Below are 14,505 nucleotides of genomic sequence, written 5' to 3'. Positions count from 1 at the left end.
CTCCCTGGTGTCTGGGTCTGCAGTTCAAGACCTCTTGCCACACCTCTCCCTGAAACCGTCCTAGCACAGAGCACAAGTAGCTCTCTTAGGGGCTGCCCTGGCTGGAGCCACATGAAGGATGACACTAGCGTGGTTGCAGTGGGGTCCAGGGCTGCGTAGGAGTGCTGACAGGTGGTGTGGCCAAGAGGACCACACTGCTCAGAACCCCTCCCATCAAGCCACCCACCTTCTGGGACCTCCTAAGACCTTGACCACAGAGCCAATGGCTGCCAACAGACCAAAGCCTGGTGGCTACCTGAGGCCCCAGTATTGACTCCAGGATGTCTGACATCACAATGTCCAGCCAATTAGCTGCTACCAGTGGCACAGGAGCTGGACCCAAGGTTTGGCACACCTGCTGCCCAACTTTGGCTTAAGCTACATGAGGGCAGGGAAAGACCTGTATCAACAGTCAAGTGTAGTTCTCTGCGTAAGGGGTGCTGGGACAGACCAGCACAGATCCCAGAAGGACCCATTTACGGTTATGTGTGTGGGTGCTCGGTTAAGGGACTGAGGACTAAGCCAAGAGGCTATGGTGACTTTAGGGTCCATGGGATGGGGTCACTGGAAGGAATATATTGCTGGGCCAGGGTGAAGGTCATGGCATATGTGATGTTTCTGAGGTTTGGGAGGGGGGCTGGCTGCCTATCCTTGGGCAAGAACGACAGCAGCACTGTGTACAATTAACAAAAAGATTTGTATTAGAACATTTACACTCAGGGAAGAAAGAGGTATCTGCATCATCAAATGTGGAATGTTGAAGAGAGTTAAAATAAATAAAGACTCCGACAGCGGTTGGGGCTGGCTCAGGCTGGGACTCATAGAGGCCTCTGCGCATCAGCTCCAGGCTGCAGGGGCCACCGCCTGGCCATACTGGCCTCCTCCCCGACGCAGCACAGCTGTGCCTGGGACACAGAGAGTCTCTCAGGTACTGCTGCAGCCAGCAAGCTCACTCCCCACTTTCCTCACTTATCTCTGTAACAATGTCTATCAGGCTCTGGAGCCCAAAGATATAGCCAGCATCCTGGCCCTCGTGTACCACACTGTCCTCACCATACAGCCTGCAAGTGGTGTGTGCGAAATCGATCATGCGCACGTCCACCGAGCTGGTGCCGATGGGCTTGTAGGCATAGGCACCAGCCGACTCGTCGGCTGACTCCTCTGACAGGTCCTCCAAGTCCTCAGCATCTGAGTCCAGGGCCACTTCAGGCCGCTCCTTGCCATCATAAATGACCAGCAGGGAGCTTGAGTAGAAGCGGTAGGATTCTTGTCGCTCCAACACGGACTTGAGTTCAGTCAGCTTCCTAAGCACAGGGCCCAGGAGCTCGCGGCGCAGGTACCGCCCGTTGTGGAAAAACTGGAAAAGTGCCTCCTTGAAGCCCTGCACGGACAGCTTCCGGCCGTGGTACTTGTTCATGAACATGAGCTGCCCACTGCCTGCCTGGTATACCTGTGGGAGGGAGACCAGCAGGTGAGGTGCTGACAGCCATCTCAGGGCCTAGACCCTGGGGAGTGGCAGCGATATGACAGTCCTGGATCAGATCCTTTAATTTGTTAAGTATCACAAGAGACACTGTCCTTGCCAATCAACACCCACTCAGGATACAGCCCTCTGACCTGGGTTCCATCACCAGCCCCCTGCTCAGTGTATGTGTTGGTGGAGAGGGCCTAACTTTTTTGCCTTTCTCCCCCTCCTGTCCACAGCCTCTGGACTCAGCCAACCAGGCCAGCCCCAGAGACGATTACCCATGCATGCATGCTTCCTTTTCTAACCAGAAAGTGACAGGTTCATTCAAATCTGGAATCTTTTGAGAAAACGGGACTATGCCACGATGGGAGAATGGCAGCTCCTGGATGCCCCAGCCAGCCCACACCACGCACCTGCACTCCTCTCACCTGCATGCCACACACGCGCACACCAATGACTGCAGACGTGCTCTGCTGGCATTTGCGGATCTGGTTGGCTGCCTTCTCCTCTGAAGCATCGTCACCATGCTGGCGCGTACCCATCTTGAGGTCCAGGACACAAGGCACCTCATAACGGGAAGTCAGGTTCTCCAGTAAGATAAATTCTGAGTGGTTAAGGACAATGCCCCTCTAATGAAAAGGTGCTGCTCCACGGGGCCCTGGCATTCCCAGGGTACAAGGCCTGCACACAGTACCCCAGAGATCCTGCTATATCTCCCATGCAGGCAGCCCAGACTAGAAGGCTGAAAGACACCTTCAATTCTTGTCAGGGAACTGGCCTGAGAACAGCCTGGGAGACACACACATCATTCCCTGAACTCAGCAAGATGTGGGACCACGGTCCAAAACATACTGTCCTAGGGACTTCCCCGGTGGTCCAGTGGCTAAGACGCTGCACTCCCAATGCAGGGGGCCCGGGTTCAATCCCCGGTCAGGGAACTAGATCCCACATGCTGCAACTAAAAGATCCCGCAACTAAGATCCCGGCAACTAAGGGTTCGCACGCCACAACTAAAAAGATCCCACATGCTGCAACTAAAAGATCCCGCATGCCGCAATGAAGATCCTATGTGCTGCAACTAAGACCCAAAGCATCCTTAAATAAATAAATAAATAAATTTTTTAAAAAGTGACACAAATAGCAAAACAAAACAAAAATAGAAATGTCCTAAATTACAAACAGAACATCAAATAAATTCAGTAAATCCTAGTCTTAAATATGAACTAGAAATATCAGTATGAACTCATGAAAAGTTTTCTCTTTAAAATAAATATATATTTCCCAGACGTGGGCACTGAAAAGATCTAGAAACAATGACCGGATGTATGAGCTCCCCTAGTGCCCAGACCAGTGCTCCTAGAGCAGGGCCAGTGAACCATGACCCCCTGCTCACTCACTGTTGTATAACCTATAAGCTAGGAATGAATGGTTCTTACTTTTTTTTTTTTTGGCCGTGTTGGGTCTTTGCTGCTGCGTGCAGGCTTTCTCTAGTTGTGGTGAGTGGGGGCTACTCTTTGTTGCGGCGCGTGGGCTTCTCATTGCAGTGGCTTCTCTTGTTGCAGAACACAGGCTCTTAGGCGCATGGGCTTTAGTCGTTGTGGCACGAGGGCTCAGTAGTTGTGCCTCACAGGCTCTAGACCACAGGCTCAGTAGTTGTGGTGCACGGGCTTAGTTGCTCTGTGCTATGTGGCATCTTCCCGGACCAGGGCTCAAACCCGTGCCCCCTGCATTGGCAGGCAGATTTTTAACCACTGTGCCACCAGGGAGGTCCATTGGTTCTTACACATATATATATATATATATATGCGGAGCACAGGCTCCGGACGCGCAGGCTCAGCGGCCATGGCTCACGCGCCTAGCCGCTCCGCGGCATGTGGGATCTTCCCGGACCGGGGCACGAACCCGTGTCCCCTGCATCGGCAGGTGGACTCTCAACCACTGCGCCACCAGGGAAGCCCTTATATATTTTTTTATTCATTCATTCATTCATTCACTTATTTATTTATGGCTGTGTTGGTCTTTGTTGCTGTGCACAGTCTTTCTCTAGTTGTGGCTAGTGGGGGCTACTTTTCGTTGTGGTGCACTAGCTTCTCACTGCAGTAGCTTCTCTTGTTGCGGAGCACGGGCTCTAGGTGCGTGGGCTTTGGTAGTTGCGGCTCGTGGGCTCTAGAGCGCAGACTCAGTAGTTGTAGCGCACGGGCTTAGTTGCTCCGTGGCATGCGGGACCTTCCTGGACCAGGGCTTGAACCCATGTCCCCTGCATAGTCAGGCGGATTCTTAACCACTGCACCACCAGGGAAGCCCTATTCTTATATTTCTAAGAGGTCAAAAACTGTATGGGGTGGGACAGGGAGAGTGGGAGGGAGATGCAAGAGAGAGGAGATATGGGGATATATGTATAGCTGATTCACTGTTATAAAGCAGAAACTAACACACCATTGTAAAGCAATTATACTCCAATAAAGATGTTAAAAAAAACATAGTAAAAATAAGAATTAAAAAAAAAACTGTATGTAATACTTCATGACACATGAAAATTGAATGAAATTCAAATCTCAGTGACCATAAATAGAGTTTTACTGGAATACAGCCACATTCATTCATTTACATTATCATCTATGGCTGCTTTCAGGGTACAAATGGCAGAGTTGTGATGCAGTCAGTGTATGGCCTGCAAAGCCTAAAATATTCACTGGCCATTTACTGAAAAAGTTTGCAACCCCTGGTGTAGAAGAATGACTGAATTCACATCTGGAATATGAAATATACACGAGTCTGTACCAGTTCTTCATATGGGAAAGACAGCCATCAGAGACTACTGTGATTGTGTCAAAATGACTCAGGAGCCTATTTTGAAAGGCTCCCACTTGCCAAGCATGGGACAATTTGAGCATCAGTAAAGATAACTGCAATGGACTAAAACACGTCAAATATGTTTAAATTCATGGGTTCATAACAATGCTGAAAACCTCACTGGTCACCTTTGGAGGGTGTTAAGAAACCATCTCTTTATTCTAAATCTAGTAAACAAAGGAAAATAAACTCTTAACCTGCCTTTCCTATATGAACTATACCTCAGGATAAGCATATAGTTGATGAGGAAGAGTTTCTCTTTACAGAAGGATTCCAGCTAATGAATGAAAAAGGAATGACAAAATTAGAAAATCACCTAATGAAAAAATGGCTCTAAGGCAACTGCAATACAAAAGAGAAAGACAACAAAACACCGTGCTTCCCGATGGACAGCTACAGTACCATCTCTGAGGGATTCTTGCCCCCACCCCCCCAAAACTGAACCTGAATCTGATCGAGCTTGTAGATAAAATTATCAACTCAATGGAAACAGAGGGGAAAGAGTAACATGTAAAAGACACCACAGGATGTAATCAGTAAAATCCAGATGGTGGGAAACTCTAGAAGACCCAGTTTCTTAGACAAGAAATTTCCAAGAAGAAAAACCAGAAAGGGTATTTTAAAAGACTTAAACATTTCAACCAAATGCAATGTGTGAACCTCATTTGGATCCCCATTCAAGCAAATAATCAACAAAAATATTTATGAGACAATTAGGAAAATGGGGTCACAAATTAGATACTTGATAGTAAGGAATTACTGTCCACTTTTCAAGGAGTAATAATGGTATTAATGTTTTAAAATACCTTTATCTTTCAGAGATACATGCTGAGGTGTATATAGATGAAATGAAATATCTGACACTTGCTTCAGAGAGTGTTCAGCTGGAGGCTGCTGGGTGTATAGAGACAGTCATGACAGGAGACTGACATGACTGGGTTAACCAACTGCTGAACCTTGGTGACTGGTACTTCGAGGTTCAATGCATTATTCTATCTGGTACATCCAGGTTCCCTGACTCCAAAAAAAAGAAAGGACCCTGTGTTTTCTTCATGTGCTAACCTGGTGAACCAGACTGAAAGGTCAGTCCTACCCCAGCGCAGACCCTGGCAGTTAAGCACTATTTGGGGACTTCTGTAGGAGTCTGAAAACATGAACCAGGTCCTTGCACTCCAGGCTAAAGCCCCCCAAGTGCAGGTTGGTCCCTCCATGAGGTGCCCCTGACCCCCAGGAACCCATCAGACTCCCTCCCCAGCACCTGCACTCCCAGACCAGCCTTTGGCCCCGAGGGAAGTAATATATGCCCACAGTTACCACGTAGGGTGTCCTAGCACAACCATGACTAAAAAAAATTCAATTTCTCTCTCCAAGCTCGTAGGGTCTCCTCTCACTTGCCCTCCCTTCTCCCCAAGGCAGAGATGCCCTATGAACAAAGGATACTGTACTGGTTCCGATGTTTTGCATTCTCCTTCATTCTCTGTAACTGTTGCTGGTGACACTTCATGCTCCAAGGGTTGTAGTGTTTAAGCTGGGAACTGACATTCCCCTTTTTCTCTACACTGTAGTACAAGACTTCAGATTTCTTCAGCCACTCAAATTCTTCTTCTAACTTATGGCTATAAAGAGACAAGGAGCCAATAAATCATAATGTCTTACCAAAACTCAGGGGCAAAAAGGCATGAAGGAACTTTCTGGAGTGATAGGAAGTTTCATACCTTGATGTGGTGGTTGTTTTAGTGCACACAGTAAACACTTCATTTACCATAGTATATTATACCTCGAAGTTGATTGATTGATTTAGAAACTTTAATCTTTATTTATTTATTTTCTTTTTTAAAAATGTTTTAGGCTGCGCAGCATGCAGAATCTTAGTTCCCCAACCAGGGATCGAACCCGTGCCCTGTGCATTGGGAGTGCGGAGTCTTAACCACTGAACCTCCAGAGAAGTCCCAAGACAGCTGATTTTTAAAAAAAAAGGGGGGGGTGTGTCAGCTCGCTGTTTTTCTACAGTTGTTTTTCTACAGTAAGGAAAACCTTCGATGAAAGAACAACCTCTGCCTCCAGCCCGCACCCTGCAAGGCAGCCTTCACTGCCCTCTTCTTCTAAGTAGTACACCCCCTGGCTTCTGGAACATCCAGGTTCCCTGACTCAGAATGCTGGAGACTGAAATTCCATGAGAATAAGTCAATCTACTTAGCTACGTTTTTAATATATATATAATTTATCTTTTCACAAGCTCTGCCAAGGTGTGGCACTTGGAGCGCTCTGCCTACGGGGATCCCCAAGATTTGGGGATGCCCAATTGACCATTCTGTCTCCCACTATCAGTGAACAACCTGAGGTGATGGGATGGCTTCTGTCTGGGTCACTGCTACATCCCCAGGATGCCACATAGGGCCTGGCACAGGGCAGATGCAGGAGGATTGAGTGACTGAAACTTTTTTACAGCTGCCACTACAGTTGTTTTACCCGAAATGGCATGATATAACTCAGAGTCAATTAAAGAGAAGCTGGGCACACCATGTGGGAACTGACCACTGAGTGACGAGGTACCTACTGATAAGTCCATAGTGTGAGTCCTTAGCCCTAGGGGACTGGGCTGTAACTGAGATCCCTCCTCTCCCACGGAGCTCAGTCTCCTCTCAGTCTATACCCACCTCTTCATCTTCTCCTCCTTCCGGTGCTGGCGCACCCAGTCCTTAGGGATCTTTTCTGTTTCTAGGACGTGATGTTTTTTGTTTGTCCACCTTAGCAGCTTACTTTTTGGTTCACAGTCTGAGTTATCTACACTGTCCATAGTTCCGTGGTCCCCTTTTAATGGATATGCTATTAAACACAAGTTCCTGTCTTCATCTTCTTCAAAGCGCACAGATACCACACCTGGAAGAAGGGTGAGGAACAGAGAGGACTTTTAATTCCACAGGAAGATGTGTTACAAATAACATGATTGTAACGTTTAGTTTTTTCTTACCCTGTTCCTTAGTCTCTATGTTGCCAGAGGCCCCAAACTCATCTGCAAACCTAACAAATATCAAAACATCTAGAAAAGATGACACCATACAAGACAAGCAATTAAGGAGCAAACATGGCCGAGAGTCTTCCTCTCTGATGCACTCAACAAGGCAAGAGCCAAAGAATTACAAGACACATTTTTCCATCATTGAAAATGTTTATTAATTTTTATGTAATTCTTCTAACCCTAAGAGAGACGTAAAAACATTTGCTCTTTATATCTTGTGGGAATTTTTAAGGCCCTAAACAGAAACTCCAACAGCCTTGAGGCTTGCTTTAAAGCAGAGCCTGAACAGAGATTTGCCTGAGGGGTAAGAAGCATCCAACGGTAAGGGAAGACTGGGCAAGCAAAACAAAATAAAGGAGCAAACGAAACAAACCACACAGCACAAAAGACACCCTAGCAAAGGCTTCTTGCAGTGCCCCCGCACTGGGCACCCCAAGCCTTTTGCCCTTCTTGAATATATTGCTTTATTGGTCTTTGCAGTCTCATGTCACAAAAGAACAAAATGAACACAAGGCAAACAGGGTTGGGCTGGGAGCACAGACGCGTAGTGGCCTTGAAAGCAGCTTTCCCCGAGTCTCTAGAACCTGCCATGTGTAATTAGACAGTCTTTGAGGAGGGGGCTGTCAGGTGAGAGTGTTTCAGCAGGTGCCGACGAGTGCCTTACAGCCGACTGGCTGAACACCTTTCCTCCCAGGCCTCTGTGGCCTGGGATCACTCAATTTGCTCAGTCCTTGCTGCAGGGGAATGCGTGCTCAGAGAGACGACACTTCTGAGGTGGTACCTGGCTCTGGGCGCAGAGGAGCCGGGGTGGGGAATTCAGGGGACCACATTTTCCTGTGGCCATGGGAAAAGAACCGGGGAAAAAAATGGGGGTGGGGCAGCCAGCTAACAAGGGGCCTTTGGCTTTGTCCTGGAAAAAACAACAGAGAAGGACCAAGTGAGGGCCCCCGACTCCACCACCCCGACCGCAACACACATGCATATTCAGAGTACAAAGAGAGACGCCCAGTACATTCTGTCTTCAAAGAGCATGTTTCAACAGTTCCAGAAGAACCCAAGTTGTTCAAGAGTCTTTTGCATAACCAGGTAATGCAACTTTAAAATTATTTTCCTTAATGGATTCTTCCTGATTTACAAAGGATCTCCGCCCTCCCCAGGAAAGACCACACCATGCTATTGGTTGCTGATTCCCCCCCACCCCCACCAAAATGCATTATAAAAAGGAAGAAAGAGTCACCACATGTGAATCAAAGGGTTGCCGTAATATAGCCATTTCGGGGACATTCCGTAATAGCAAAGGGCTTCAGCTAATCAGCACAAGCCTCCCACTCCTGCATTCCATCTGACTCAACTCTGCTCCCAGCCTACCTAATCAACAGGGCTTCTGGTTTCCTGGAGGACAAAAAGCAGGCGGCAAGTATTCTGGGTAAAATCCTCCCAAAGTCTTCCCCGGATGTCTCCTCATGGGGGACTATGGGTTACCGAGATAAAGAGACACCTGAACATAAAACACAACTACACTTCCACCAAAAATAAACTCAAAACAAACCCACAAAACAAAACAGAATTGAGCAATCTTACCGCGACTTGAAAACTGAGGGTGTGAGGTGCTGGGCGGAGGGCCAAGAGGAGAAGGAGGAGGGAAAACACAGAGTGAGTGGGAGGGGTGAGGGCTCCGGGGATGGCTGCCTGGGCTTTCCTTGGCCGCGACGCCTTGCATGTCCTTGCCAGGTGCTGGCGACCCCTACAGCAGCTGGGGGCTCACCTTTGTACTGGGGAGTGAATTTGCGCATCTCCGCAGGGAGGGTCTCGTAGAACTGGTGCTCCCTCGGGACCAGAGGCTTGCACAGGGTCGTCTCGTTGAAGCGGAGCACGCACGAGTGCCCCCCGACCTGGTGGACAAAGGGCTCCAGCAGGATGCCCTTGGCGCGGGGCTCCACGTCCATAGCCCTGAAGGCTGGGCTCATCCTCCAGGTGCAGGCAGCAGGGAGAAGGGGGAGGCAGCGGGGTGCAGCGGCCAGCGCGTCCTCTGTCGTCTGTCCGTGCGTCCGTCTGTCTGGCCTCAGCTCCTCGGCTGTGTGGGCCAGGACGCTCTGCCGGAAGCAAAGAGTGACAACGGAGTTGGAAAGGGCCAGGAACCGCCTTAGAGGCGCTAGCCCTCCTCTTCCAGCAGAAAGACAAAACAGCCTGAGCTCCCGCAGGGTCCCGCCCACGCCGCCCACTTCGTCCCCGCCTCCTCCCACAGAAACAAGCAGCCAGAGCTCTCCCCCGCGGGCCGAAGCCGACTGGCAGGGACTGGTTGCGGGACCCCGAAACAGCCCCAATCACCCCACCAGGCGTTAGAAAGCCACTACCGCGAAGCCACGACGACGAAATTGTGATTTTAGGTAAAATCACAATTTCAAGCCTAATATCCTGATTAAATCTTACCATTTTCTAATAAAATTGTTAAACTTACAGTAATTTATATCCAAGTCCCTCCATTAATTATATAAATATATTTTAATAGACTTTATTTTTTTAGAGCAGTTTTAGGTTCACGGCAAAATTGAGAAAATACAGAAATTTCCCATATGCCCCGCATATGCATGGACAGCCTCCTCCATTATCAATATCCCCCATCAGAGTGGTACACTTGTTACATATGATGATGAATCTACACTGATACAGCACCATAGTTTACATTAGGGTTCACTCTTGGTCGTTAATTTTTTTTTTTTTTTTTTGGCGGTACGCGGGCCCCACTGTTGTGGCCTCTCCCGTTGCGGAGCACAGGCTCTGGACGCGCAGGCTCAGCGGCCATGGCTCACGGGCCTAGCCACTCCGCGGCATGTGGGATCTTCCCGGACCGGGGCACGAACCCGTGTCCCCTGCATCGGCAGGCGGACTCTCAACCACTGCACCACCAAGGAAGCCCCATTAATTATGTTTTTATAAAATGCATTTAAAGGGAAAACCTACTTAGGCACCAACTAGTAAGATTTACTCCCCCAGGGTGCACACACTTCCCTGCTCAAGGCCAAAGACAAGCCCCATTAACCTTATTAGCAGTGGAGCTTGGGCCTAGCTTTAATGATTAACGTCTGTATCGAAAAACAACTGATCAAGGCTGGCTAACTCCTTTTAAAAAGATACACAGTGTTCTAGGTCACCAACTATTTTTATCTGTTCTATCCAGATCTCCAAAAGCTGGGGCACACCTTTAAACCAAAGCTGCATTCTTGGGGCACTAAGGGGTCTCATTCACTGAGATCCAGGAACTTAGACCTGACTTCAGATCCCCAAGCACACTGGATCTCAGCAAAGCACACCTCTATGCGCCTGTGGACCGTTTCAGGGTCTGTCAACCTCCTTCTGTTTTCTGTCTATAATTTACAGACTACACAGTTGCCACTAGCACTACTAACGGGGCTTGGGCTACATTTCAGTATCTGTACAGGTTTCTTACTGGGAACTCCTCCAACTCCCATGACTCCAACTGAGATGGTGGTGGTGAGAATGGGTTGGCTGGAGGTTTGCCCACTGTCCTCTAAGGTGGGTAAAGCACCCCAATCTATGCTAGGCTCACTATAGGAACTTACTTCATATGGTCCTCGGGATACTTTCTATGAGATAGACACCTCTCTCCCTGTTGGAAACAATGAAGCTGATTCTGGGAGCTGAGGAAACTCATCCAGGGCTAGGGACAAGAAGCCACAGTTTCCAAATGAACCTCAATCTGCTGGATGCCCCCACACAGCTGCCTCTGGGGCCCAAGGTCTCTGGCACATCTGCCTTGGTATAGCACTTAAAAGTATATGGGACAGGGCTTCCCTGGTGGCGCAGTGGTTGAGAGTCTGCCTGCCGATGCAGGGGACACGGGTTCGTGCCCTGGTCCGGGAAGATCCCACATGCCGCAGAGCGGCTGGGCCCGTGAGCCATGGCCGCTGAGCCTGCGCGTCCAGAGCCTGTGCTCCGCAACGGGAGAGGCCACAACACTGAGACGCCCGTGTACCAAAAAAAAAAAAGAAAGTATATGGGACATTTATCTTGTCCTGTGACAGTGCTTTCACCATGTATTTATATTTTCTGTTTATAAAGCAGCCTCTTTAGGGACTTCACTGGTGGCGCAGTGGTACAGAATCTACCTGCCAATGCAGGGGACAGGGGTTCAAGGCCTGGTCCAGGAAGATCCCACATGCCGCAGAGCAACTAAGCCCGTGCTCCACAACTACTGAGCCTGCGCTCTAGAGCCTGCGAGCCACATCTAATGAGCCCATGCACCGCAACTACTGAAGCCCGCGCACTCTAGAGACTGTGCTCCACCACAAGAGAAGCCACCGCAATGAGAAGCCCATGCACTACAACGAAGAGTAGCCCCCGCTCGCGGCAACTAGAGAAAGCCCACGCGTAGCAACAAAGACCCAACACAGCCAAAAAATAAACTAATTTTGAAAATAAATAAATAAAGAGTTTAGCTGGTGTTAATCTCTTCCTTTCAGAGAGAACGCCCATTGGACTCAAGGATTAAGAATCAATAAGCTTTCCTATATGCAAAGAGCAGAATACCAAAGCTTCTGATTTCTCACCTGGCACTACCTTCTCATTACAGAAGCCCTCAGGAGGGCATGTGCTGTGAGGAGTCCCAAGACACAACACAGTCAATCAGCTCGAAGGATGAGTACCTTCCAGCCATTCCAGACTCTCTCCGGAAGGTGGAGCTCTGAGATGCTTGGCCACGCAAGCCCTTTAGGTTTATAGAGACCAGTTCACACCAGTTTTTCAGTAGTGAAAAAGACATCTTGAGTAAGAGCAATACCAAAGGAAAGCTACTGATTCATGATCGGTCTGCCAGTACCCAAGCAAGAACCAGGTACCATAATTATTAAACTGTGAAAGCACAAGATGCTCCCCATGGGCCAGACTTTAGAAACACAATTCAAACCTTTCATAAACGTGTAAAACTCCTTTTGTTACTACAGCAATGCTGACACCAATGCAATCCCTTTCCAACTCTGTTCAAGATTCCTTAAATGTATTCAATTAAGTAGAAAAAAAAATCTCTCTCCAGGCATCTCTCTTACCCATTCCCCACCTCCAGCGAAAAATCCAAAACAAAAACTGGTCCTTCAATGGCAGCTCTCTGGAGTATGGTTCGTGGGTGTGGCTAGAGGCTGAAAAGCCCAGTGAGGGTCTATACCTCCTTCTCCCAGGTCTCCGGTGTGTTCATTAGCTGCTGGAACCTTGACACGGAACCTTGCCAACCCTCCCGCCAGCACCCAACTCTGGCAGTCCACAGGACATTGCTCCTCGGAGAAGAATCATCATCTTAGGTAGAGAGACAAGGAAAATAAGGCCCTTTCTCGCCTGTGCCAAGCCTGATGACAGAGGAAACTCCTAAATGGTAGAATTAGGGAGAAAACTGATCCTGTAGGGAGGTGGAGCCAGATTCTAGTCCCAGTTCTGCCATTCAATTGCTTGGAGGAAGATTCCAAGTCCCTGCTCCCTTTGGGTTCCAGTTTTCTGGTAACCAGCAGTTTGTTTTAATCAAATAGGAAAAAACAGTAAAAATCATTGCATTGCACATAATAAGGTTAAGTCCTGTTTTGTGATTCTTTGATTTCAATTATGTTCAATCTCTCAATATGAAGATAACTATGGCTTCTCTATACAACATACTTCTTACATTTGGGGCTTCAGACAAAGAAATGCAGCTTTTGTTCTAGGGTCCCTTACAGACCCTATCCCTGTGGGAAAATGAAGGATCAACTTCCCAAGGATTACACCCCAGATCAGCTTCTTCTCTAGTGGCTTCAGCCTGGTCAGAAGAAAGAAAAATGCCCAAAGCATCTGCTCTGTTTCACTGCTACTCTTTTTCTGTTCCACATGTGGTTTGAGCAGTTGGATCTCTTAAAGGTTTTTAAACATCTGAGGTCTAAGGCCCAGTTTCCCAGGAATCCTAGAATATTAATGGTTACTGAGAAGTCCATGTGATGTGTGGACCCTGAATCTAGTGAGACAGGGAATAACCATAAAACACTGGCTTCAGATTTAGCATCTATTTTAGCTTTCCAAATTGCCTCACGTTTGTCCACGAAACTATTGATAGGTAAGAAACACAGAACATGATTCATCCTAGGACAAGACACAGATTTCCCCCATAGCCCATCCCCCTAAATCTATCAAATTGGTTTAAGGATCTGCTGGAAACAATGCCTTAATAGTCTTAACTTATAAAATACTGCAAATAAAACAACTATGACTCATGAAAAGCCCTGGGCCCTTAGCTCACACATCTAGAATGTGGTTCATGAGGCTACAAACGGGCTCTGCTGGGGCTACTTACTCTGCCTCAAGAAAAGCCCCAGGGTTGGGCAGTCACAGGAGATGGTGAGAAGCACACTAGCCCAATGGTGGACGAATAACCTTGACCATCTGCACCTCCGCTCCATGAGCCCAGAGCCACTGCCCGCATCTGCACACATCCATACACAACCCATGACTATACCACCAGGGTCAGTCACTGGAATTCTCAAACGTTGCTGGTAGGAATAAAAGAAGTACAGCCACCTTGGAAAACAGTTTGGCAGTTTCTTATTAAGTTAGACATATACTTATTATATGACCCACTAATCCTACTCACAGGTATTTACCTAGAAGAAATGAAAACAAATGTCCACATAAAGACTTGTAAACAGATGTTCACAGCAGCACTATTCACCATAGCCAAAAGGTGGGAACAACCCAAATGTCCATCAAATGGGTGAATGAATAAACAAACTGTGGTGTATCCATATAATGGAATATTATTCAGCAATAAAAGGAATGTATTGATATAGCAACAACAAAGATTAATCACAAAAGCATTATGTTGGGCTTCCCTGGTGGCGCAGTGGTTGAGAGTCCGCCTGCCGATGCAGGGGACGCGGGTTCGTGCCCTGGTCCGGGAAGATCCCACATGCTGCGGAGCGGCTGGGCCCGTGAGCCATGGCTGCTGAGCCTGCGCGTCTGGAGCCTGTGCGTCTGGAGCCTGTGCTCCGCAACGGGAGAGGCCGCAGCGGTGAGAGGCCCGCATACCGCAAAAAAAAAAAAAAAAGCATTATGTTAACTGAAAAAAGCCATCACAAAAGACTATATACTGTGTGAT

At 48.1% G+C, this 14,505-nt stretch overlaps 1 protein-coding gene across 7 annotated transcripts in view; it reads right to left on the bottom strand.

Annotated features, from left to right (window-relative positions):
- Window positions 1-717: 717 nt before the first annotated feature.
- Window positions 718-14,505, bottom strand: part of IP6K2 (inositol hexakisphosphate kinase 2) — a 29,232-nt gene continuing 15,444 nt past the window's right edge. For 5 of the 7 annotated variants that reach the window (XM_060161959.1, XM_060161958.1, XM_060161964.1 and 2 more), the window contains 5 exons: window positions 9,145-9,472; window positions 7,018-7,240; window positions 5,801-5,976; window positions 1,936-2,111; window positions 718-1,489 (listed from right to left, as the gene is read on the bottom strand). In XM_060161959.1, the coding sequence (XP_060017942.1) occupies window positions 989-1,489; window positions 1,936-2,111; window positions 5,801-5,976; window positions 7,018-7,240; window positions 9,145-9,346 (1,278 nt within the window). In that variant the 5' untranslated portion in view covers window positions 9,347-9,472 and the 3' untranslated portion in view covers window positions 718-988. Of the gene's footprint in view, window positions 1,490-1,935; window positions 2,112-5,800; window positions 5,977-7,017; window positions 7,241-9,144; window positions 9,686-12,442; window positions 14,181-14,505 lie in introns of those variants that run through there. The other 2 variants (XM_060161963.1, XM_060161965.1) reach the window with 2 other exon arrangements.

The sequence above is a fragment of the Lagenorhynchus albirostris genome, chromosome 10, assembly GCF_949774975.1.
Source record: "Lagenorhynchus albirostris chromosome 10, mLagAlb1.1, whole genome shotgun sequence".
In the NCBI taxonomy this organism is placed as follows: Eukaryota; Metazoa; Chordata; class Mammalia; order Artiodactyla; family Delphinidae; genus Lagenorhynchus; species Lagenorhynchus albirostris.
Note: the sequence above shows the minus strand (reverse complement) of the source record. Positions and strands in the feature narration are given on the sequence as shown.